General features: G+C 37.7%; 1 protein-coding gene across 4 annotated transcripts in view; it reads right to left on the reverse strand.

Moving 5' to 3' along the window:
- The window catches only part of TTC29 (tetratricopeptide repeat domain 29), a 209,629-nt gene that overhangs the window by 48,210 nt on the left and 134,023 nt on the right, over positions 1-27,396 (reverse strand). For all 4 annotated transcript variants that reach the window (XM_075929999.1, XM_075929998.1, XM_006133842.4 and 1 more), the window contains exon 11: positions 23,174-23,405. In XM_075929999.1, coding sequence (XP_075786114.1) covers positions 23,174-23,405 — 232 coding nt within the window. The remainder of the gene's footprint in view (positions 1-23,173; positions 23,406-27,396) is intronic.

The following is a 27,396-nucleotide window of genomic DNA, read 5'->3' on the forward strand; positions in this document are numbered from 1 at the left end:
CTGCCTTACTGCAAAACCCATCTGTTTTCACAGGCACTTATGGTGGTTTGTGGGCTTTGTAAAATAGGGGCACTGGTGCTTGAAAAATGATTTAGGAGGAGACAGATTATATGAGCTAGTAAGATGTTTTTAGTAATTGTGAGAGTGTCTATTCATTAGGAAGCAAGTTTCCAATTACAAATGCTTCAAATACTATAATGAAAAATTTAGATTTCCTAAATGTATTTTAAATTTTGGGTGATGACTTGAGCTCTGGATTAGTTCCAAGGAAATAAAATAAGTATCAGTGACAAATGTTTAGTCTTTCTTTTACTAGTAAGATCAAATGGTGAATTTACATTAAATTCAAATTATTACAAACTTATTTGCTAGTATTAACTTGAAACTTAATAGACTTGACATATTTAACATGACTAATTAGGGCGAGGTTGATAACATACTGGGCAACTATGTTTTGGGGGAAAGGAAAAATTGGATAACATAATCATAAACTAACAGCTGGATCCCACACTACAGTCACTCAATCTTTTTATCAGATTCCACTCACTTATCTTCAGGTCCTTATTCATTTTTTTACTGTTACAATGACAGAGGTTTGGCTGAATTAAGAATCTGAGGATTTGGCCTTATATACATCAAATAAGGCAGGCATATTTAGGGATACAGGGCAGCAACTAAACAGATAAGAGATTCATATAGCAAGTTGCACAACACGGCTGTGTCTAGACTGGCCACTTGAATTTCTGCAAGAACACTGATTTCCTACTGTCTGAAATCAGTGCTTCTTGCGGAAATGCTATGCTGCTCCCATTCGGGCAAAAGTCCTTTTGTGCAAAGCTTTTGCGCAAAAGGGCCAGTGTAGACAGCTCAGATATGTTTTGCGCAAAAGCGCATCTACATTGGCACGGACTCTTTTCCGCAAAAAGTGCTTTTGTGGAAAAGCTTCCGTGCCAATCTAGACGCTCTTTTCCACAAATGCTTTTAACGGAAAACTTTTCCGTTAAAAGCATTTGCGGAAAATCATGCCAGTCTAGACATAGCCCACAAGTATCCTTTCATGTACAAAAATCCATAGAGAAGCTAGAAATAGTATGGTCAAGAAAACAAGAAAACTCCTCTTACAAATGCTATAATATTATTTATGTCCAGGAAGAAGAGACAGGATCATAGTTTTTAAAGTCTCTTACAGAGAACCACACATGAGTAGCCTTGTGCAGTCTGCATCTGCCTCAAAAGGCGGATGGGCAAAATTAACCCATTTGAAACTGTGATTCCTAGGAGCCCAGATATTCCTAAACTGATAATCAGAGTACTGTGAACTCAAAGGGTACTTTTAGGAAGTGGAGGAGGCTGGAGTATGGAAAAGAAATATTTTTCCCGTGACCCTTTTTGCTCTAGGATTCCCTTCCAGCACTATTCCAAAATACATATACTTTAGCCAAGGAGGGTTATCTACAGAGCCTGTCAAATGAGTTGCTTAAGAATGACATAAGACGAACTTGTAGTGTGTGGTATGCATGATTCCATAATGTTCCTAGCTTCAGTTGTTTTTAGAACGCAAGGGACAAGCTTGAAACCTACATGCAGATCCTGTGTGTGGCAGTCAGCTCAAATGGTAAACTTTAAAGTATAATTCCCAAAAATATGAGTAGGAAATAATTCTGCTTAAATTGAGAAAAATAATATTCTGACTAAGCACTTCCTATAAATAAACTACCATTAATGCTGTATATTTTGAAGGTATAACTTTGGATCAGTGTTCAAAAGACCCAATGAAAGTCTCAATACTTGACTACAATAAAATAGGTATTTTACTGAAGTAGAAAAAATAATAGGAAAATAAGACTTGCTTCATTTTTTGATGTAAAGGTTAAAATAGATTAATCACTGACTCTTTCCATTTGTCAATTTCTGACAGCTGTCAATACAAGGATTTGATTTATTTATCCAAGCATCACAAATACTACATTAGTATCTTCAGAGAAAGATCTTGACTGTGAAATCTGCAGTTTCACTGCCCCAACTCAATTACTGCATTCTTGAACTGCAATGTATTCATTTGTGGGCACTGAGGCAGCCAGTGGGAGGGTATTGATTGGAGTATAATGTCATGTGTAGCAGTGAGAGTAAGATGAAAAGTGTTTTCTGCTTAATGGGTTGGTATTAAGTAGGTGGGAATGGTTTCTAATTAGCCAACAATTGCTATGTTTCCCAGTTTCCCCCCTTTCCCTCCTCTGGTTGGTCACCAGCTGCCAATCTCTCTCTCTCTCTTTTTGTGTAGCATTCATTGCTCACCGCAGTGAAAGCCTTTGTTTAAAAAAGAGGGCTCCCAGGGTCTCAGCTGCTGGGGTACAGCTTGCTGCCTGCCATGAGTAGCAACTGTCAGTTTATTTTATCTCAACCTTTTCATCATTCTGCTGAAACTGGTCGAGTGAAACCACCTGAGAGACCTGAGGATTCAGTACCTACAAGTCATTAGCCAGGACTGCTCAGTCTCTCCCCACACAGCAAGTCAACTGAATACTGCCTAAAATATAGTCCACTTTAACCCCATGTATTCCTATGGACATGTAAGAACTCTGTGTGCATCTTTCTGCTTCAGAAGCTTTGTTGACAAAAGATCATTCCTTTAATGTACTAGTAATAAGATTAGCAAGTAATGTATTTTCCAGTGTTTCTCAATATCAGTGCTCAAAGTAAGCTCCTCTGAAGTGTAAAATGTAACACTGAAAAAACATATTTATCCAAAACTCTTTTATCTGAAACTCCCTGATATCTGAATCTAAGTTATGTCCCCCTAGCATGAATCTCATACTCAGTAACTCCCACCAAGTAGTCAATCCCCTACTCATTTGAATGGTTTTGAGAATATATCTTGGATAGAAGGAGTTGGACAGTACATACATTATACAGACACTGGGTCAAATTCTGTTCTATTACATCCATGCAATCCAATTGAAATCAACTGAATTTATTTTATATATTTGTACTTCCCTTTATTGTACAGGTGTTTTATATATTTGTACTTCCCTTTATTGTACAAGTATATACTGTTTACGTACACGCATGATTATAGCTATATATGCAATACATTCCCAATAAACGTATCTATATTGTGGTTGTGAGGGAGAAAAATGCTTTTATGTATTTATTTTACCACAAAAAGTGAATCTACATGAGTCAAACCTCAAAATAACCAAATTGAAAACTCTTTTCTGTAATCATAACTGACCTACTGCTGTCATAATAATTTTTACTAGCACGGGGAAGTTTCACTTGCTCCCTTATATACACAGTGCTTTCCTGCCAATTCTATGCTTGGAAAAGGGCAAGAAAACAGTTAAAATCTAGTGTTTCAATCTGTTGATTGACCTGGGCTCCAGGAGATGTTTCATATTACCATATTTATTTGTTTTGAATGTAATACAGAATGTATATATTTTCCTATTTATTTCACACTATCTATGAGAATATATTAAATGAACTAAATATCCAAACAAAACAAGCTGACAGGATATCAATATGCAATATCTAACTAAACCTAGTTAAGAAAATATGCATGTGCTGTGATCTCAAATGTGAAGCCACAAAGCCAGAACTGGTAGAAGTCACTATTAGAGATTATCTGCTCCATATATAGAGCAACCTTCATAATGCTGTTGAGCAGGCTGAATACAGAGCTAGAGCTGTTGATTCCACAACATACATCTTGAAGTTGAAATTTCCCACATATAATGAAAGAAAAATAGAGAGATGCAGCATTAGGGATGGGTAGGAGTGGAAGAGATCAGAAGCAGCACAAAGTAACATTCAGTCATCTCTTTTCTCCACTTCTATGGAGTCCTGACATAAAATTTTGCTGATTGTTTTGATTTTTCTTAATATTGGAATATGATGAGGTATTTTTAAAACTTGGCCTGGGTGCTGTTCCTGTGCAGTTTTGTGTGTGCAAATAACTGTGGGGACAAATACTGTCATTTAGATTTTTCAAACGTAATTGGTAGATGCAGAGTTAGACCTTGTCTACACTAGAAAATTAAACTTGTTTGACTGCGTTGCTTAGGGATGTGAATTTTTCACATCTGTGAATGGTGTAAATAAGCCAACCTAAAAAGACTGCTAGATTGATAGAAGAATTCTTCTGGTGACCTAGGCTTTGTCTACACTTATTGGAAGACTGGTGGGGATCAATCACCTGAGGGTCAATTTAGTGGGTCTAATAAAGACATTCTAAATTGACCATGGACTACACTCTCATAGACTCCAGTACTCCACTGGATTGAGAAGCATAAAAGGAATCAATGGGAGAGTTTATCCCATCAACCCCCCCGCAGTGGAGACACCATGGTAATTCAATCTAAGGTACATCGACTACAGGTACACTATTCATGTAGCTGGATTTTCATACCTCATTTCAACATTGACTCCAGTATAGACCTGGGTTCTAGTTATGGCAATATAGTAGTAGAGTTGTTATACTGTAGCTTTTCAAATATAGACAGCCCTCACGTGTCTAAAGGGAAACACTGGTGCCCCTAGGAATTGAAGATGAAAAACTGCATATGAAGAATTGCATGCTCAGCCATGAAGGTCCAGTGTCTTTATGTACAGTGTTTTGACCTAAGTAACGCTGAGTACTTGCATTTTCCTTTTTCTTCAGGGAGAGTTGCAGGTGCTCAATACCACTGAAGATTAGGTCCTACTTTACTTAGAACCTCTTTGAATAATTTCAGTAATTATTGTAGTTTGGGAATTACACAAGATAACAAAATTCATATGATAATAATTTCATTACATATTGTTACAAATGGGGAGGAATAAAAAGTATACTGTTCAGACTATTACGACGCATCTTTCTAGATTAAATCATCCCCTTCCCCACACTCTACTGTGTGATTATTTAATAACCTCTTTGTTGTAGTTTAAATGTGCCCAGCAGATATGACATATTTCTGAAACTTTCCTTGTAAAAAAGGTGTAACCATACATTCTGAATTCTCTCCTTAATTGCAATTTATCTCCCTTTCCATTTTCTATATAAAACACTAGAGTTCACATTTTCCACATTTAATATTTTATACTTTTCAATTAAATACTTTGTCTTTTTCACACTTTTATTCTTAGATTCCTTTGTCTTTCTTTACATTTGCTCTATCTACAATTTTTTCCTCATATGGGGCTCTTCTTCAGTCCATACAATACAATGAAATTTCTCACCTGATTCAGTCCTGTAGGACATGACTGAGAACTCTGTCTTGCAAATTTTTCCTCACATGTAATCTTTACCTACATGACAAGTTTCTAATTCAGTGGGAGTAAAATTGAGAAGAAATGGGTCCTCTGTAAATAAACTATACTAAGATTATTTTCTTTGACCTCTTCTTCTTTCAAATCACACCATCAAAATCACATACTTAATAGAAAATAAATAATAATAATAATAATAATAATACCCTTACTACAGAATAGGGAAGACAGAAAGCAATACATTAATTATAATAAAAGATGCAACGATTTATAAATTAATAGTTTTAGAGCTGTACTCTGCTCTTACTTATACAAAGCACACCTTTCATATTTTGTAGTTTCAGTCAAACAGATGCCAGAAAACAAAGGCACTGATCCTGTAGGTGATAGCCTGCAGGCAGACTGCTGCACTAATATGAAGCCCCACTGACTTTCAATAGGGCTCCATGAAAACACAATATAGTCTGTCTGCACTCTACTATCTATTGTAGGAGAGGAACCTAAATGTTCAAAACAATGAAATTCTGTTACACAAGAACAACAACAGTTAATTGATACTATGGTTACATTCCGCTTAAGCGTTAAAAATGGGGGATGTTTTGTATCAAAGATAACACTACATGCTTAAAAAAGTGAATGGGAATAAAGATGAGCCTGGGGGCACAATCATCTACTTAAGCATGCATTTGGATTTTCAACATAATTAGTCATCTAATTGCATACCGAAACTTAGTCAATCCATTTGTGCAGCTAATTAAAGATTTATTTAAATACTACTTTAATGTTTTATTTGCAACTTTAATAAAATAAAATTACGGGAATTTTGTATGATTTTAAAACTAATTTGAATTTTTCTTATGTACCCTGCATTTTACATTTTTACAAAATTTCGAAGATACAGGTAACAGTGCCAAAAATCATAACACAAAATACACACAGAAAAATGACAGTGCTGCACTTGATTCTTAAAGAACTTAGCTACATTACTACCAGCACAAATGAATGTGCAATCAGATGTATAAATTGGAGGTAATTAGCCGTTTGTATGTACAATTACTAGATTTAATTTCACAACTGTAATGAACTGCAAACACACAGTGAGGCCTTGATTCAGCAAGGTATTCAGGAATATATCTAAACAAGCCCTTGAATAGTCCTATGGACTTGAGTGAGACTACTTGGGAGCTTACAGTAAGAACTTGTCTAGATAGGGATTTCACAGGAAAACTTCAAAATAAAGTCCTTGTGACCTAATCAGAGAAACAGTTCCCTGTTTCTACTTTTTCCAGAGTACAGAACCCAGAAGGAGAAAGGGGGCCAAGAGAGTGGAGATGAAAAAAAGCAGGAGAGGGTGAAGAGGCTCCTCCAACGCTGGGGAGAGTACGGAAAGAAGAACAAAAAAGAATCCCTACAGAGGTGGGTGGGTGAACAGAGAGATGGAAGCAACTGCAAGGAAGAAGTGGAGAATGGGAGAAGGGGTGAGGAAGAACAATGAATAGGGAGAGAGGAAGAGAGAGAAGATTCTTAAGAAGCAAGGAAGATAAAAGGTGGGAGAGGGTTATAAAAGGGGAGGACCGGAGAAAGGGAGGGAGACAAGAAAAAGGATGAAAGCTCAGTCAGGTGGGGGAGAACGCAAGAGAGATTAGATAATGAAGAATTGTCAGTGGCAGGAGTGAAATCCTATTTCAAGGGATGGTGGTGTTAGGGAGAAAACAGAGAAATTCACAAAATGCTCAGTATGCTCTTGGTAAATTAACACAGAGAGAGAATGAGGTTTCATAAATGGAGTCACCTTTTACAAGAAGTCTTCAATTATCTTTAAAAAGCATACTTATCTTTCTTAAAGAGGCTCATTCTGTAGCTGGACTTGGACAAAGTATATGAACTTGTTATTTCCAACCTATGGACACTTAACAGAAATGGTATTTGACACTTAGAAAATATACGTACAAAACCAGATATAAACAGGAATGTAAGTTCTGTATCTAAACTAGTTATTATACTGCACAGAAACTTTGGGTAAAGAACACAGAAAGGCTTTTTTTTCCATGGAGACACTGGCGGACACCACTTTGAAAGTGGGTTTATCTTTCAAAGGCTTATGTAGACACTGCCCTCGATAAGCCTAGGGATGTGTCTACATTGGCATGATTTTGCGCAAAAGCATTTGCTTTTGCGCAAAAACATGCTGCCTGTCTACACTGTCTGGGAATTCTTTCGCAAGAACACTGACCTTCTAATGTGTGAAATCGGTGCTTCTTGCGCAAGAACTATGATGCTCCCACTCAGGAATAAGCCCTCTTGCGCAATTGTTCTTGCGCAAGAGGCCAGTGTAGACAGGCAACATGAATTTCTTGCGCAAGAAAGCCTGATGGCTAAAATGGCCATCAGAGCCTTCTTGCACAAGAGAGTGTCTACACTGGCAAGGATGCTTTTGCGCAAAAGCACATCTCTTGCGCAAAAGCACATGACAGTGTAGACGCTCTCTTATGCAAATACTTTAACACAAAAACTCTTGCGTTAAAAGTATTAGCACAAAATCTTGCCAATGTAGACGTAGCCTAAAGGTATAAGGAGACCTGGAAGGAGTCTCTGAAATAACACGGGAAGCTCTTTTTCTGTGATGCGGGACAGTAGGCGTATAAGAAAGAAGAGAATTTGGGAGAGAAAGAATAAGGCATTATTGACTATTGCAAAGGAGTGTTTCCATATTAAACTAAAGGGACCTCAAAAGGACTTAGTCTTTGGAACCAAATATGTGGACAGTTTTTGGTTCACATATGCAGGGAACTAGTTTTTGATGGAAGTGCTGACAATAATAAAATATGAAAAAGTTCTGATGCACTGTAGTTTGAACATCTCTTCCAACAGCATTGCCACAAGAAAGAGCAGATCTTCCTTGTTCAGAAAACCATTTTCTACTTACCCAGAAAGCTTCTCTGAGAACACATGGTTGGAGATCACTGATGTTCAGCACACTGCCTCTCTAAATAAATTTATTGTGAGATTTGAGTGAGAAGTTGCTCTAAAGTATGCAGGAAAACATGCATATCTGCTCTTTGGTCAGGAAGGGTTTTATATGGATAAGAAGAACACTCACAGTGACATTAGGTAGGATAAAAATAAATTGTTATAAAAGTATATAAAACAATCATGTTTCAACACATGAACCAACTATAACTTACAAAGATTAAAAGGAAACTTCCTCAATGGGTAGTTATTCCATAATTGCACATTACAAGGTTCTTTGTATCTTCCTCTAATTGGTATGGTAATTCCTACGTTTATTAATGCTTATAGCAGTCAAAGAGAGCATTTCACAATGTATTTGCTATAGAGGAGCAGTATACCGAATATCAATGATTCCCAGCTGTGCTCTCTCAGATAAGCTTTCTAGAATAGCAGAAAACAGTTCCCTGCACCAGTCATCCCGCTCTTTCATGTGGTAGAGTTGTTGGAAGTCATGTTCAAACAATATCATCAGAGTCTGTATCCTCCTCTGCTGCTTAGTTGGCACTTCTGTCCTCTCTGACTATGCTTGCATTTAACCAGCATCTCATCCTCCACTCTCTCCCCATACCTGCTTCTTTCTGTTGTCTCTCCAGTCATAATTCTACCATCTAAACTACATCTATTTCTGTACAATTTTATTAAAAAGAAGGAACATGATCTTCTCCACAGGATTCAAGCAAACCCATGCAAGTTTATTTTGATTAAGGCTCCCTCATATGCCTTGTTACTTTTCCCTTTGTCAAAGCAGGCTGTATTTCACTTAGTTTGTAGTATATGTGTTTAATATTTTTATATTGGATCACATCTGTGTATACAAATATTAATTAACAGGTTGAGATTTTTGAATTGAAAAGCAAGGTCTGCTAAAATGCAGCAAGTATCAGTGTACTAATACACATGATGAGCAGGAAAAAGATTCTTTGCCCCTTCTCCTCCTTCACCCTAGTCACTCCCTAATATTCATTTCCTTTCACTGAAAGCACAGTGAATTGCATGTGGGGTTGCAAGGAAGTGCTTGACCAAATACTGAATTTAAAGCAATTCAGTTTATTCTGAAACAAGGGGCGAGTATCTATCGATGTAGGTGACTTAGTAACAAGAATAGCAGCACTGGTATTTTCTTGCAATTACATGTTGTTTTGGAAGGAGAAGGGCAAAAGACTTTAAAGGATTGAAGATATTAAAGAAAAATCTAAATGTATCAGGAGTCGAGTGGTCACCGCATACAGGTGATGGAATTTCTTAAAAGTCTAAATAATTTTTAGAAAGGTCTAAAAAATTTGGTGGTAATCCTTGCAATAATGCTTCATATCTGCAATAGCCATGACACCAATTGGCACACCTTTTGCAGTGGTTTTCTGGAAAGTGGGGTTCATGCTACAACAATATTTTTGAAATGAAAGAGAAGAGGTAAGCAGCTGCCTTCCTAACAGACACTAGTAATTCGTAAGGTGATGAATTGGAATCACTCTGCCTTCAAGCCTTTTAATTCTTCCTACTGATTTTTCTGAACTGATATATTTTGACATTCATAACTATGCTATTTTTTGTCCAGAAGTAAGCAGTCAACTGGATTTTCCAAATCTACAAGTCCCTTAGAAATGTATAGAAGCTGTCCTTTGACTTCCAATGGGAGAAACTGAAGTATTTGAATTCCTGTTAGGAACATGTGGAATAATAATCCAGTCTTTGGTGGCTCTGGCATAGGGACATCATGAGAGTTCAGTATTTGGTCAGGTACTTTCTTGTAACCCAACAGCACAAGCCACCGTATGAATGTATCATTTCACTATCAATGAGATTTTTTTCAGAAAGCTGAACACAAAGTTGTACCCATCTCTAACGTCCTTTCTAATTCCCTTTATTTCTGACCACAGTTGAGCTACATTAATAAAAATCTTGTACCGTCTCAATTTCTAGAATACCTTGTTCTAATATAAAATCATAATGCATGGAACCATTGATTTCAATGGCCATCTCATTAGGCCCTATATTGCATTATAAACAAACTATCCAAAATACACAGTACTGAAGATCTCTGTCTTTCTCTCCAGGATTGTCCAGAGTATTCAAAAAATCCATACTGTTTTGTAGCTTATAATCACTATGCACTTTTCTTAGTTCTGACTTCAGATTTATCATTGTATATTTCTTAATAATGAATAGAGAAGAAACCATTTAATAGACCGTTTTTGTCTGTTCAAGTCAATCCAGTTGACAATTCATCTAGTTATGTACTTTTAATGACATTTACTTTATTGCATGCTACTTCACGCAGTTTAGTACTCTGTCAAAAGTTCTGTGTTAAAAGAATATATGAAGGTTAGGCATTCAGATCAGACATTGTCAAGTTAAGTCTGCATGTGCAACCTTAAATATGCTTCCTGTACATATTGCTTACAATATAATTTTGAAATAAGAAACTAATTCTCAAATGTACATGCAAGACACTCAGCAAATAAGGCAATGCTCATGCAGTCTCTCAACCAAATCACTATGTACCATACAAGAGGTGTATTTTAAAATGAACACCTTCAAAAAGGTATCGTAAATAAAATAGGACTTTTATGTATTGGACTTCTGGAATGGCTCATTATCTACTTTCACGATGCACAGAGATTGATTTTTCCTCATTCACTAAAACTCTTCAGTATATTTTTACCTACATAGATAACTTATGTGGAAAAGCAATGTACTTTTCCTCCTCTCTGAGTTAAATGATCACTATTAACAGAGATAAATATTTACCATGCATATGCAATGTGCGATTTATAAGGCACATTACTTAGGCAAATCAAAACCAATTTTCACAAAACACTCATATTTCTGATGGTGTGTTCTGGGGCATAATGGTTTTATTAGCACTCATTTGAGAGGATGACCATAATTTACTAATGGAAGGAAAGATGAAATTTGAAATGTTAGACGTATTCCTAGAAGAAATGAATTAGTATACTTTAGAGAAGGCTAGATGGCTAAAGATGCAAATTCTGTTCAGTTTATCACATGGTTATATAAATTAGTCCATTGTTGTCTAAATAAAGGAATTTACTACATTAATAATATCATCACATAACAGTACATAAACTACATGATGGCATGGTGGACTATTTACATACAGGTTTCATCACAGCTCATTTGGGATGAACATTGACCTTCATATTTTACTTGTGGCTTTGCCATTCATAAGTAATGAAGTCATTCAAAATGAATTTCAAAGCCATGAATTACTTATGTTGACAACCCCAAATGAAGTCCAATGAAATTCTTATACCACATTATATCAGCTATTTTAAATAAATATTTTAGAGAAAAACTGTCTTACAGGTTGGAACTCCCTAGTCTTGCACCCTTGGGACCTGAGCCATCCCAGACTAGGGAATTTGCCAGACCAGGGGAGGTCAGTGCTCCCCTGTTGGCTGCTGTGCTCCCGGGCTGCTCTCCCTTGGGCTCCCTGCCCTGCTGTTGGCCCTGCTAATGCGGATCTGGCATGGGCTCCCCCTCCTGCTTCCCGAACACTGCCCCAAGGTCTCTTGGAGTTGTCAGTCAGGACAGCCTGGCTGCTGCTGGCCACACTGTCACATGGTGTTCCTGGGCTGGAGTTACCCAGCCGCCGCCAGCCCCACTTCCTCCATGGCAGGATCGCCCGGCCACACTGTGTCGCAAGTAGGGCTGGCCCTGCTGCTAACTGGGAACTCCTTCAGTTTCCCCAGCTAGGGCCACCCACCTCTGCCAGCTCTACTTCAGCTGCTCGTTCCATGGCCAGGGCTGCCCAATCTAGCCTCGCTGCCATTAAGGGTATCCTGGGGTTCCAAGCCAGGACTGCCTGGCTGCCGCTGGTCCTGCCGCTGGTGTGGGGGAGGGGGAGAGAAAGAGGGGCATTCCAGCTGGGCTGCCTGCCACCAGAAGCCCTGCTGCAGCTAGGGTTCCCCCAGCCAGGATTCCTCAGTCACCTAGCCCAGCTGACACCAAGGGTTCCTTCCTTGGCCGGGGTGGGAGCTTCCCCGGTTGCTGCCTGGTCCAGCCACTGCTGGCCCAGCTAAGGCTCTCCAGCCCCACATTCTCTCACTGGTTCCCACTTCCACCTCTGCGGCTCTTTGGTCCAGCAACATCCGTGGCCCTGCTGGACCACGGATGTTGCCAGATCAGAGAATCCCAGATTTTGAAGGTTCACCAGTAGAGCTGTTTCAAAGTATTATTAATAAGTTTGTTACTTTCTGTGTTCCTCATTTATTAAAAATAAAAAGTTACTATACTGGGATTTCAAGCATAAAGGCAGTTCAGTTTAGCAAAGTTATAGGTGACTGAAAAGAAATGTCTTTGGGGGTAGCTGTGTTAGTCTGTATCTTTAAAAACAACAAGTAGTCCTGTGGCACCTGAGCCCTTGTCTACGCCAAGGAGTTATTTCGAAATAACAAAGTGGAGCGTCCACACTACCAGGCCTGCTATTTCAAAATAAGGGGCTGGTTATTTTGAAATAACAACTCCTGCTTTCCATGAGGAATAACGCTTATTTCAGAATAGTTATTTCAAAATAATATTAGTGCGGCTGCTCCTCTGCTGCTATTTCGAAATAATTACTCCAGAGTCATTCAAAGTAATTATTCCCCAGTGCTTCCTGAGGCTCTAAGTTGAAGTAGTGCATCCACAATAAGGGAGCCTACCTCAGACTAATTTTGAGGCTTCCATGTAGTGTGGAAATGCTATTTCGAAACAGTTATTTCATGAGTTATTATTTCGAATTAATTTTCTAGTGTAGACATGAGAGATTAATATATAGGATTATGAGCTCTCATAGGTAGGTTTTACCCATGAAAGTTTCACTCACAATCCTATTTGTTAGTCTCTAAAGTGCTACAGGACTACTCATTCTTTGAAAAGAAATGGTTACTCAACTTTTTCTGTAACTATTGTTCTTTGAGAACATCAACCAAAAAGCCACTTTCATAGAAAGCTGTAATAGAAAACGCATTTCCAGTGACTCAAAGGAGGCTCCACCAACTTTGCTAGAACAAAATTTAAGTTGCCCTGTGACACCAGGCTATATATCTGTGGACAGAATCTGTCCAAACCCCTCAGAAAGCTGATGGATAGAGAACTGGAGTAAAGAGAAAGATCGTCCACTAAAGGGTGGAAAACTTAGATAGCTGCTAGATGGACTCTGTGGAACTAGTCATTAACCCTTGTTTCAGAAACAAAAGAGTCTGGCATATATAGGAAACGTCTTTCTGTCTGGATCAAATGGAAATATTTTTCATTTAGCAAGGTATGTAGTCCTAGTTGAAGGCTTTCACTATTTAGAATTTTAGATGAACATTCAGTAAACCCTTAAAACCGCCTCTTTCTAAGAGAGTCACCCCTGAAGCATTCAGTCTGGAGGTTGGGATGAAGGAAGCAGCTATGATCCTGGTAGATCACATCTATGTCTCAAAGAAGTGGGCAGGAATGGAATTTGAGGGAAGTCATATGGCAGTCATATCTTTCTTTATCCTGATAGCGGGAAGGGATATGTCAATGAACCTAGACTGTTGACCACTTGCGAACACAAATGATAATATTTTTATTTTTTCCTGTTGCAAATAGATCCACTTGAAGAGTCCTGTCAGCTGGAAAATGGACTGGTCACATCTGGACGAAGACACCACTTACGGTGAATGATCCGCTTAGGTGACCTGACAATGCAATCCAAATCTCTAGAATGTAAGCAGCTTTTAGAACTGGCAACACCAAAATTTCAAAGGAGAATCTCCCCTTCACATAATTCCACTGACTGAGACCACTTGTTTGTTTACATAGAACAGGGCAGCTATGTTGTTTGTGAGCACCAACAGAATCTACTCATACATATATTCAAAGAAAGCCATGCAAGTCAAATTAATGGCTTGAAACTCCCTCACATTTTTATTGAGCTTTAAATGTTGGCTAGACAAAAGACTTTGTGTCTGTAAAGGTACATTAGCTCTCTAATGTAGAGCTGACACTTCTATAATAGGATAGATATCTGTTGAGGAGGAGCAAAGGGAACATCCATGAAAACATTTGAAGGTTCTATCCATCAATACAGGGAGGACAAGACCTGAGTAGGCACTTGAACCACCATGTCCATAAGATGATGTCTTGCTGAATTATAGTCTTCTGAAGTACAGCCTGCATGCTGTACCACGTAAGTGCATTCCATAATGTGCCTTGGAAGTATGACACAATTTCACACGTTATTGACAGGGTGTGCCTTTAGATCTGGAGCAATGGCTTGCATTGTTTGAAATCTCAACCCTGGCATGAAAGTTTTGGCCTTTGTAGAATCCAGAACTGTCTCAATAAATTCTATTTTCTGAACAGGAGTCAGGGGAGATTTCTCCATAGTAATTAAGAACCTCAGTGTATTGGAGGTAGACTGTATAGTGGTCACACTGCACATTACCAGAGACCTGTACTGATCTCTTACTAGCCAGTAATCTAGGAAATTACATGGACTCCTGACTATTGGAGGAATGCTGCTACCTCAAACACAAAAGACTCTATCAGCAGACATGTAAGTCTGGCTCCCCTGCCTTTCTTTGAGTGGGGTTTGAAACCACATTTGTCATTCACATGCTCCTTCCCCAGATACTTCAGGCTGCTGGGATTCTGATTACTCATTGGCATAGATTTGTTAAATAAGTGACAGGACCTCAAACTGAGAGAATAAGACCCAAGTTTGGTACCAGTACCCAAATGAGAACCAGTGAATCCAAGATGCTAACTACTAATCTAAACTTGATTTTATATCCAAAATTATGAACAAAACCCCCAAACAAGCCTTAAACTAACAGAACAGATATTATTTATGCTTAAGAGAATAGGACTGGAAAATGCAAGGACAGCAACTCCAACAACCATCACAGAACTCAAGTGGTGGCTTCATTCTTTTTAACTTTGCACAGTGACATAAGCTAGTGAGGTACAAGCAGCATGAGTGACCTCGTGGATATTGTTGATGGAAAAGCTCCAACAACTTTTCATGAATTGTGTGCACAACTACAGTGGAACAGATAAGTACAGTTACTTGAAAAAAAAGTCTGAGGGAAAGTTTTGGGCAGTTTTACTCATAGCACAGGTACCAGGGTTCACCTATAATTAATTCTGTTCAAAAGTACTTATTGAAATTACGACTTTCAAAACATTCTAAAAAGTAGCACTACAAATCTACTCGTTTCCCATTTGTTAGAAAGGATCAGAAATGCTCAGATGTTAATCTCATAAGTCCAAAATGGTAAGAATTAAAGAAATAGACAAGAACACGAAGTTACGACCATTTCATGACTTCAGAGGACCTATGCTTACTCCAACAGAGGATCTGGCCTATATGCTTCACAGTAGATTGCATCTTTCAATTTTTAAAAATTCTAGAAAGTTAAAATCTGATTATTAAAACTAAGCAGAGTGTAATGATTATGTTATTGATCTTCAAGGAAGTTGCTACAGCTTTTTTCAGAAATCATAATATAAACCCAAGTTATTTCTTTAAAGCTGGAAATGGAAAATAGCACCATTGAAACAGATTAGTAGAATGGGAAGCACTCTTATCATTTGCTTAGTTTACTGTGAAAGATATAAAAATGAGTGAGGATAGCTGGAGAGTCAATGGTTTATATTACCTAGAGACTAACATGATCTATGTGACATCTACTTAGACCACTGCTGCTTTTTGAACTAATGGTATGCTTAGAGGTCTCTGAAGTGAGCATAACTGCATGGCTTTTACAGCTTGTCTATTTCACGTATTTGATGTCTGTTTTAAAATCACATTTATCCTTTCTACAAGACAAGATGGAAAAGGCAAATCAGGAAATTCCATACTAGTCAGATCTTCTCAGGGTTGCAGCATAAGCAGTTTATTTGAAAGGCTATATTGCTATCTGTAGATATCTTTGGTTAGTGTTATACCAGCAGCTTTCCTTTCTCATAAACAAAAAAAGGGCAAATGGCCATGGATTCAATCAGTTCTCTAACTGTTCTCTAACTGTGTCCCAGAGAGAGCTGTGATATTGAAGTCTGAATATGAAAATGTAAGCATATATTATTTATTCATTTTCTGCTAAGAATTCAATTGGATTCCTTCACGTTTGCTGAGGCATCATTTTTTGTCCAACTCATACAAAGTTTTCATTATTTCAGAGTACAGCCTTTAATTGTAATTATTGTTCTTTTGGAGTCTGGAGTCTTTTGTTCAAGTCTGGAGATTACTTCTTAGAAGATCTGAGAAATATTGTATCCTTAGTCATCCTCATTTCTATCATGATACAAGATAATGGTAGTTGTAGCACCTTGCTCACTGAAGTTATTGCAGTAGAAAGAAGACTATATGTTTAATTGGAATCAATCAGCTGGTAATGGAGGAGATTATTGTCATTTGGTGGGCAATCACCGGGCTAATACATTGCTGAATAATGGGAAGATATAGGATTGGGAGGAAAAGAAAGTAAAAGGGCAACTCAGAAGGTAAACTGGGTGGAGGAGCGGAGAGTTCCTGTCAAAGTAGGATGCAAAATCATACAGGGTGTGGTGGATGCAGCAGTCATGTGTTAACCAAGGTGTTCCATAGAAGGTTAACTGCAGTGGCAACAGAATGAGGAGATAACAATCCACTGTGTACACGGGAAAAATAATATTTATGTCCTGGCAATCATTCCATTGGAAAGGGAAGGTAAATTTTACATGGCAGATAGTGGACGTGGTAAATTTGTTGTCATATGCAGTGATGAACAGGAACTGAGTGGACTCAAAACAACAGGGTCTGTGTAAGGAAATGTCAATGGTAGGCCCTCCAGGTAATCTTGCAGATGTACTATAATGATTCTAGACAACAAGCTCAGAGGGAAAACACACTGGAGGGCTTGAGAGACAGAGAGAGGGGGAAGTGGATCCATGTGATGGGGTAAATCACACACTTGACATGAGAGAAATTAATTAGACCAGGGAGGCCCAATCAGCAAATTAAGCAGCAAACAAAAGAGATGTAAGCTATGCAGAGAGCCTTGATTAGAAAGTACCTCATCTGTGAGGAAGCATGCAGGGTTTTTTACAAAAGCTGGAAGTTAGCAATAGTGTAGAATGGCTGCAAGAGTGATGGGGCCAGGGAGGCAGGCTTGTGGAATGTCTGATGCTGCTTCAGCAGAAAGACTTTGAAGGACTCTGCCCTGGAAGAGGAAACCACTTCGTCACCTAGTCAGAAGGCTGAATCATGAAGAGAAAGTTGCAGGCCCTGGAGTGAGAGAGAAACTGCAGGGTGAGAAAGTGACAAATGCAGGAAGGGATATTGCCGTGGTAGAGCTAATCCCAAGAACAGCCAGAAGGAGGCACTGTCAATTGGGGAGTATTGTGCCCTACCACCATCCAAGAGAAAGATCTAGCACAGGAGGGCTGTTACCGACAATTAGTGGCAATTGGCATAGTAATAGAAGGATACAAAACTGGGAGGAACAGTAAGTAAAGAGAGATCTCAGATGGAGAAGAGACAGATGTATGAAAGATTCCTCTGGCTGTATACCTGTACCATGTTCTACCATATCTAAGGATTAAGGTATTGTGGAGTAATACACAGAAGGATTAAGGACTGTGGTGTAAGAAAAAACAGACTGTGTGTCCGTGAATTGCAGACTACTAAAACAGACTAAGCGCAGTGCTTCTCACAAGTTAGTGTGAGCAGTAACTCTCCAGAGTTATATCTTGAGCTTTAACATGGGATCAGAAGTTGATCGGTGTGTCTTTTTGCTGCCATCCTATATCAAATAACTTCTTATACATGCCTTTGTTAAAGGTTGGGTTCTGGATCATATTAAATAATTTTCTTAGTGTTTAGGTCAGAAATTAAGCCTAGATAAGCAAAGAATATTGACACACTAATGAAGGAAATATGTATCTGTTCTTAGACATTCTTATTGTCCACAACAACTTTGATTTTACTCATTAACTTTGAAGAAAGTTCATCATCTTGTTAGGTTCTTGAAATGACCAATCAAGAAAATGAATATTGGTTGAAAGGTATAGAGGACAGGGAAGGGCAACCTGGAAATTCTTGAGATTAAATGTTATATTCCGTGAACAACCCAACTATTAAGTTCACTGAAGAATACAAAAGCTACTAATTTTAGCTATAGTTATGCATACAGAGAAGTTGGAAATAGAAACTACTGTTGCTTTTAAAGGGGTTGTTACATTCCTACTTCCTTGTATTGTATTTCTATGTGGATAAGGAAGGCCACTAAATGATAGCTTAATTCTCTTATTCTCAATTGCCTGAAAATAGTCTTGCAGATCTGTGTGCAACAGTAACTAAAAGATACTATCTTATCAGCACAGAAGAAAATTCCAAAATAACAGAGTGACAACTGAAATTTCATCATAGGATGCACAGATATTATTATTAGATGATGGGATGATTATCAATGCTTGAAACAGAAAGCTAGTGAGTATTAATACTGAATTCATGCCAAAACTATACTTTGCCAGACAAAGATATTCAAAAATGTAATGCCAGCACCATATATTAATTTGGCATCCAAAATGCAGAGAATGCTACAGATTGTGCTGACAGTATGACATGATGTTTTCTTGGATGTAGTCTGGGTATCATGAGAATAAGCTTGGAGACACTAATGAGAAAAAGAATACTGCCCTGGAAGAGCTGCTAAATATGCAATAGTCACAGGATGCCTGGAGCTTGCTGGAACTATAGTGGTAATTTTGACATTAAAGCAGCCACGTTAAATTGGCCAGAGAAGCTTTAAGGCAAGGGATTCAAGAAGGCAGAAGTTGTTTCTCTTACCACACTTGTAAAGGAGTTTTCAAATCATATTCTGTTTGTCTGCCTGAAAGCATGTTATTAGTGGGTGCTTGAGAAGTGGCAATGAAAGGCTCACACAAAACAAACTTGTATTATTTAAAGATATCATTGGGAAATCCTCAAAGAAGATAAAAAATGGTGTTTGACATGTACATGATCATAGTGGATACAGAGATACAGAGTCTCTAATTCACTTGGATAGCAGAGTCAATTACCCCTTGACCATTTTCTCAAATGGATGTCAGAGTATTGTAAAAGGAGCCACTAACATAGATATGTGCCTCTGGAAGATTCTTCTACACTGCAGTATTCCTCCAGAGATCACTTACACCAGCTCTATGCTCATATTTTGTTGGTTGTATATGCAAAGTGTCTGCTTTGCACTTCAGTGTCTGTTCCCTGACATGCTATTAGCACCAAGTTTACATTTAGGAAGGAAGAGGGTCTCAAGCCAGAACACAGATCTGAAGTTCAGAGCCCCTCAAAACCAAGTTATGGTTCAATAAACACAATGTACAGGTTCCCATACTATAAAATGATTGGCTGTCACTTTTAGTTGACTCTTAAAAGAAACTAAAACAAGACCTGACATTTTTAGGTAAATAGTTTCAAACTGAGTTGTTGGGGAAGACAAGGTATTCATGTTGCTATTGTGAATGATAATTATGGAATTCTTCCTCTACCTTTCTTGTAGTTGACTTCCTGCATTCCATTGGAAACTGTCCCATTTTGTCACATCATCAAAAAGACAGATTAAGAGGTGCCAAGATACTTACTCTCAGAAGGAATAAGTTTGGATCTCCCTGGGGAATCTGACCCTACCTGTAAGATTGAAGGAAATGTAGCCGTGTTAGTCTGGGGTAGCTGAAGCAAAATGCAGGACATTTGTCCTGCATTTTGTAAGATTGAAGGCCTGGTGACAGAGAAAACAAGCAAGCAAGCTGGTTCTAATGGCATGGTCAGGATATTGGAAGACCAGAATTGTACAAACTCTCACTGATGTTAAGCAAATACTTTTTTTCTGCTTTTCTCTAGACGTGTGGAAATATATGCAGTTGAGGGAAGGAAAATAACTGGTCATGATTTATGTCTAGAGGAAACATAAAATCAGTGAGTCTGGATGCCTACCAGCTGCTACCAATCCCAAGGACATTTGAAGTTATAGAATCTATATGAAAATGCATAATTGTTTCCCACAGTGTATTGTCTTGTAGCTAAGCAGATCCACACTGGAGCTCTACCTGATTCCTGTCTTCAAAAAGCACTTGAGCTGAATGCAAAGTTTTTAGACTGTCTGCAGGAAGCTAGCTTTCCCATGTCACTTGAAAGTTAACGAAGTTATGAAGGATGCTCCAATCCCACAGGACTCTCTTCATAATACAATTTGTCAGAATCCTACCCCAAATGATTGAAATAATACACTACTCTGGAGATATACATCTGAGTTTATTCTGTCTTATCTGAATATACCGAGTTGTTAATCAATTACCAAGTACATAAACATAGCTCTTAATGCCAGGCACACTGCACTAAGTTACTGATACAAACTCTGGGTTTCTCTCTCTTTACACAAACTATTAATATAAATATATCCTACAAAATTCTCCAGTCATCCTAAGTGCTTATCATCATTTCTGGAGAGGTTTAGGGAAAAAAATCCTGAAGAATGTTTGAAGACACTATCTGTCAGATGAGGGAGTCTTGCACTTTATGATGATCAACTGCTGAGTTCTGGTTTGCAATTTGCACTTAAGACTGTAAGTTTCTCATTACCTGCATGTGTAATGGATTCTCATGAATGCAAGAAGCCATGCAACCTCAACAAAATTACTCTATCCTTCCCTCCACTAGCCCTGCATGATTGTAAATATATATAAGTAATATTTCTTTGAATGTTTAATATTTCTTTTGTACTTGAAGGGCAGTAACCACTGAAGCATACCCATGCTGTCCAACCAGTTCTGAACTAGCCACTCTCAACTGGCCAAATAGCCACATTGTTCAAGCCAACTAGCCACACTCAACCAGTCAAATACCTACATGTGGCTAGTGTGTTGGACGCCATGGCTCTACACCAGTCCCTGTGAGTGTTAATTTCTATGTCTGGGCAAAGATGGATTTTATTGATTCCTAAACAGGGAAAAGACTGTGTGTAGTGAACAAAATGTGGAAGAATGCCTCTCAGGCTGAAAACACTACCCTAGTCCTGTGAACTCATGAAAGAGGCTACCAGTGTCATCATACAAAAATTGAATCGTGAAACAAACCTGTTCAGTACAGAACAAACACCCTTCTGGAATCAGAAATGTTCTAATATAATCAGTGCCCTGAGCATTCTGCAATTCCATAGAATTTGCAGCAAAATCTACTACTTGCTCTCTCCTGGCCATATAATTGTGCTATAAGATCTAAGCTTTCACTCTAAAGCCCCCCTGCATCTAGCTCACATAGTTGAATATATAATTTTGATCCAAGTGTAAATAGATAGTTTCCTCTTTGGATCTGTAGACATCCTTAAGATAGCTCAGAAGTATGAACTGCCTTAGTCAACTCAATGAAATGTGGAACCCATACGTAATAATTGTTAACGCTTTCACTGAGCAGGAATATCCAATTGTCTCACAACAATTCTCAGTTGCCTCTTATGTTGTCCCGGGTATCATCACCTAACTGTCTCCAAAACCTTTAGCAAAAATACAAAAACAAACAAAAAAAGACCCCTAACCAACTATTTTATAGGAAATTTTCAGTAGAAACTACATTTAGTTGTCCTAATTCTATTAAAGGGAAAAAAAGAGGGCAAACAAGAGAATACAGGCACATCTTTTGCCTATGGGAGTAAAAAAGAAATCGAGGCATTTTCTGTTAAAAATAGCACTTTTGCAGATCCAAACATTTAATGCAAAGGAGTATTATGCACTTTGCCACAACTGTCATTCCTTCCTAGATTGTTTTAAGTGCAAATTCTCTCAGGCATGTGAATTTGCCAAACAAATTCTTTCCTAAAAATATGTAGTAGGTTTATCCTCAGTACAATATAGTAAGATTACATGAATGCTTTAAAGAAATAATAAGGAACAGCTAATACTGTATTAACATTTTTCTTTTTATTAAAGAAGACAGGAGGAAATAAGAAAAACCAAAGAAAATTTAAAAGTGAAGGAAAGATCTGCTCCTTTCACTCACGTTTATGCTATCTGATAAAAGAAATTATACTAGGGAAATGTCAAAAAGCTTTTTTTTTTTTTTTAGTTTCTTTAGTCTAGTGATATCTGTGCCATGGGCACACATGCCAAAAATGTGCTTGAATGCCCAGGATTATGTCCATCATGCTACTGAGAAAGTATTTCTTACTCTCAATAGGAAAGTTTATATTAACCTTGTTCTTGTAAATACAGGCTACAGGAGAAGATTAAGTTTCAGTTCATCATCATTTGATTAAACTGACACATCACTTGTTTTCCTGTTATTGTGATGATTTGAAAAACAACATTCTGCATGTTAGAGTACATCTAAACCATATTCCTTTATCGAAATTAGACGTAAATTAGACATATTGAAATTGTAAATGAAGCCGGGATTTGAATTTCCCATGCTTCATTTACATAATGGTGGCCACGGCTTTTTTTCGAAAAGGGTTACAGGATCTTTCAAAACGGGGCATTTCTGTTGAAAAATCCCCGTCTTGACCGCATTTTTTTTTAAAACGGCTTTTCGAAAAAAAGCCGCTGCCACCATTATGTAAATGAAGCGTGAAAAATTAAAATCCCGGCTTCATTTACAATTTTTTGATATGTCTAATTTACATCCCTTTATTTAAAAAGGGATGTAGTTTAGATGTACCTTTAGAGTTAGCATTTGAAATAGATTTACACTATTTGTTTCTTTTCTATGTATACTTCAAACCTCTTTTAATTATTATTATTTTTTAAAATAAGTGCACAATGAAGTGAATCGAACCTCCATATGGAAGCAGGGTAATCCAACAAGATTTAAGCTCAGCAAATAATTGTATAAAATTCTACAAGAAAAATGACTTAACCATTAAGGACAATGCAGCACTAATGCGTTTCATAACCAATGTCTTACCAACTGTAAAAGGGTCATTGCACATGTCACTTCTGTTCTCCTTCCATGCCAGCAGGTACTCAATGTTGACGTGATCTGCAGATTCTGTACGACTGTTAACTGCCACCATCATGTTATGAGCTTTTGCAATGCCGTAATAAACCTTTGTTTCATCCACCAAGGGCAACTCAGTCAGAGTGTTTGCTGCCTCAAAAGCCTGACTGAAATATTCACAAGCTTTGTAATAGTTCCCCTAATAAGAAAGAGAAAAGTGAAAATGTTTTTACATTTTTTAACTAGAACATCTTTAAACTAGTGCTCAGTACTTCCCCCCTTCATAATCCTAAAGAAACCATATCTGTTCTTCCATCCCCAGAATGATTCACTCTGCGATCTTGGAAAACTCACACCTCTCTTCCTCAGTTTCTTAATCTGTAAAATGCAGAAAATATTACTTACTAGTTTCTCTGGGGAACTGTATTAGTCCCTACGCATATAGGATTTTGAACATGTAAACTTCTATATAAATGGTGAGTACAGTTTCTAATTATAGCTGAGCTACTCAGTAACAGTAACCAGAAATTCAATACATTCATCATCTTAGGGAGAAGCAAGATAAAATCTAGCATGGTGACCCTAAAAATTAGAAACAAGGAATTTTTTAAAAAACAAGGAAGTTAGTCAAAACTTCTAAAGTCAAAAGTATAGAAATTAAATGTTTTAGAAATAAGGCATTAATAATAGTATGTAAGAATGCATGCACTTCACCAAATAAAACAAAAACAAAGGGAAACAGGAGGGCAAGATGTAAAATCCTATCGGTAAACTGCAAGGTTAAAGGGGTTATTCAAGCCATAGATTTCCTCTGGAAAATGGAAATCTAGCATTAGTGAAGCCAATATAAAGGAGCATAAACTACAACAGGCAAAATGTAAGAAGAAATTAGAAACGCTAAGGTGGAATTTGAAGAGAAAATAGCTAAAAGGAATAAAAACATAAGAAGTAATTCTTTAAATACATCAGAAGCAGAAATACTGTGAGGGAATCCATGGATCTGTACCACAGGAGAGTAAAGAGAGCAATTAAATAAATAAAGATCTTGTTGAGAAGGTAAATGATTTCTCTGCATGTGTCTTCACCACAAAGTGGGTTGGGGAGATACTACACTGGAGTTATTCTTTTCTGGTAATAAAGATGAACTACACTTTGAGATGGAGGTGTCTAAAGAAGAAATGCCGGAGTAAGCTGACAATTTAAAAGGTAATAAATCACCAGCCCACAAGGTATATACCACAGAGTTAGTTCAGGAACCTGAAACTGAAGTGGCTGAGTTGCCAACAAATATATGGAATCTCTCATAAAAATAAGATACTATGGCTACATCTACATTGGCAAGATTTTGCGCAAATACTCTTTAATGCAAGAGTTTTTGCGTTAGAGTATTTGTGCAAGAGAGTGTCTACACTGGCATGTGCTTTTGCACAAGAGGTGTGCTTTTGTGCAAAAGCATCCTTGCCAGTGTAGACGCTCTCTTGCGCAAGAAAGCTCCGATGGCCATTTTAACCATCAGGCTTTCTTGTGCAAGAAATTCATGTTGCCTGTCCACACTGGCCTCTTGCACAAGAACAGTTGCACAAGAGGACTTAATCCTGAGCGGGAGCATCATAGTTCTTGTGCAAGAAGCACCGATTTCTTACATTAGAAAGTCAGTGTTCTTGCGCAAGAACGCGAGGCCAGTGTAGACAGGCAGCAAGTTTTTGCACAAAAGCGGCTGCTTTTGCGCAAAATCTTGCCAATGTAGACACAGCCTATAAAAGTGGGTAGCAAATGGTGCACCTATAGTTTCAAAACCTCGGGTGCCACAATTTTGTATTACCATCAGTGTTTAATGTGTCTGTTTAGTTATCAGGAAAAGGGAGTGAGTAATAAGGTGGCAAATATACAAAGGATATAAAGTTATTTAGGTTAGTCAAGAACTTGGAAGACTGCGAGGAACTTCAGAAGGATCTACCCAAAGTATGCAGATGGGCAGCATGATTGCAAATGCAATTCAATGTTGAAAAATAAAGTAATGCACATTGGAGTATATAATTTAAATTACTTGTAACACTTCTTGGGTTATAAATTAAGTGTAAAAGCTCAGGAAAAAGACACAGGTATCCAAATGGACATCGTAGTGAAGACATCTGCTCAATATGCAGTAACCTTAAAAACTTAAATATAATATACTAACAGATTGACCCAATATTGCTCAGATCTTTAACTCAATTTTTTTTTGGAAAATAAAAGAAAAATGTTCAAGCTTCACTGAAATGATTGCATTTTTCAAAAACACAGTGTTATTTTTATGAAGTAAATTTCAGTAACTTATTTTAATGGGAATTCCATCAAATGTATTTTTTTTTATCCCTACCCCATTTTTATTATTTGGTATATTTTAACAAAAAAGGCAATAGTCAATTTAGTTTCTAATAACACTGTCTTCTAATTTTAAAACTTACATTGATTTAGCTATGCCAAAACAGAGCACTACTCTATGGGTACGTCTAGACAACATGCCTCTGGTGCCAGAGGCATATAGATTAGGCTACCAGGCATAGGAAAATGAAGCGGTGATTTAAATAATCGCCGCTTCATTTAAATTTACAGGGATGCCGCGCTGAGCCGATCAGTTGTTTGTTGGCTCAGCGCGGTAGTCCTGGGATGAGGCATACCTGGGTGGTCGACAAATGCCTTTGATGTCGACACCTGCGCGTCCAGACTACCGCGCTGAGCCGACAAACAACTGATCGGCTCAGCGCGGCAGCCCTGTAAATTTAAATGAAGCGGCGATTATTTAAATCGCCGCTTCATTTTCCTATGCCTGGTAGCCTAATCTACATGCCTCTGGCGCCAGAGGCATGTAGTCTAGACTTACCCTATATTTCTCCATTATCTCTTTTTTGTAAGGCTGATTGAGAAGCAATTCTATAGCAGGTTCATCCTATTTTTCTGGCTCATATTGTTTCACTCTCTTTCAACATTCACTCAGTTATGTCGATTTTGAGGACTGTACTTGCTTTGGAGATTCCATCTGTTTTCTGTTTGGTTTTATGAGAAGCAATCCCACTCTAGGCACATCCCATTTTCCTAGCATAACCAAACCCTTACCTTGCTTTAAATTATGTTAAGAGGAAGCTGTATACCCACTGTGGTGGTCCTAGCTCTTACCATTTAGGGGGCATTCTTGATCAGATACACAAACTCTTTCAAATGTATAGTAGATTAATAAAAAACAAACAAAATGTTAGGATGCATAAATAATGAGATGGACAAGAATATTGAAAATATTTTAATGCCATTATATAAATAAAAGGTAATGGCTTCATTTGGATTACTATATTTATTTCTATTTACTCCATTGCAAGCAAGCAAGGAAGCAAGCAAGCAAACAAACAAAAAAAACAAACAAAAAACCCCCAGAAGTAATAAATAAGGTTCAAAGATATATCACAAGAATGACTAGGACAATGGAAAAACTAACTTGTGAAAAGAGAGTGAAAAAACTGAACTGCCTACATTACACAGGAGATAAGTTAGGACATGATAAAAGTACACTTAGCAACAAATGGTACAGAAAAATATATTGAGAAGATTCTCTCTCATAATACTAAAAACCAAGGAGGTATTTGATACAACTGAAAGGCATCAAATTCAAAATTAATTAAAAGACACTTTTTTCACATAGTACACAGGTAGCCTGTGAAACTCACTGCCATAGGATACCATGGAGTCCAAAAGTTTAAGATTAAAAAAAGATGGACATTAATATAAATAACAAGAAATTCCCAAGTTATTATAATAAATATTTTAAAAATAGACAAATGTTTTGGAAGGGACATAAATGATCAAGTGTCAGGGTATAAGCCAAATTTTAAATGGTGGAGTGAGAATGAAACCTTCCCTGGGGGCAAATTATCATGTAACTGCCTATTATAGGCTTTTTGTGTCTTCCTCTAAAGCAGCTGAAACTGACCACTCACAGAGAACACTTATTAGACGGACAACTGGTCTGACCCAGTATGACAATTCCGATGTTTCTATTATTAGCAGTCATAGTGGATCAGTTTTCATTCCTCAAACCTCTGTGGAATTCTGCAGCCCTTGTTGGCTACATCCTTTCTGGCAAAAAAGTCTTTTCAGAGATGTCAGCTGCTTGACCTCTTTACTTTTAATGTGACTAAGTCTCTTATGAAGATTTCAAG

This window comes from Pelodiscus sinensis, chromosome 5 (genome assembly GCF_049634645.1).
Source record: "Pelodiscus sinensis isolate JC-2024 chromosome 5, ASM4963464v1, whole genome shotgun sequence".
NCBI lineage: Eukaryota > Metazoa > Chordata > Testudines > Trionychidae > Pelodiscus > Pelodiscus sinensis.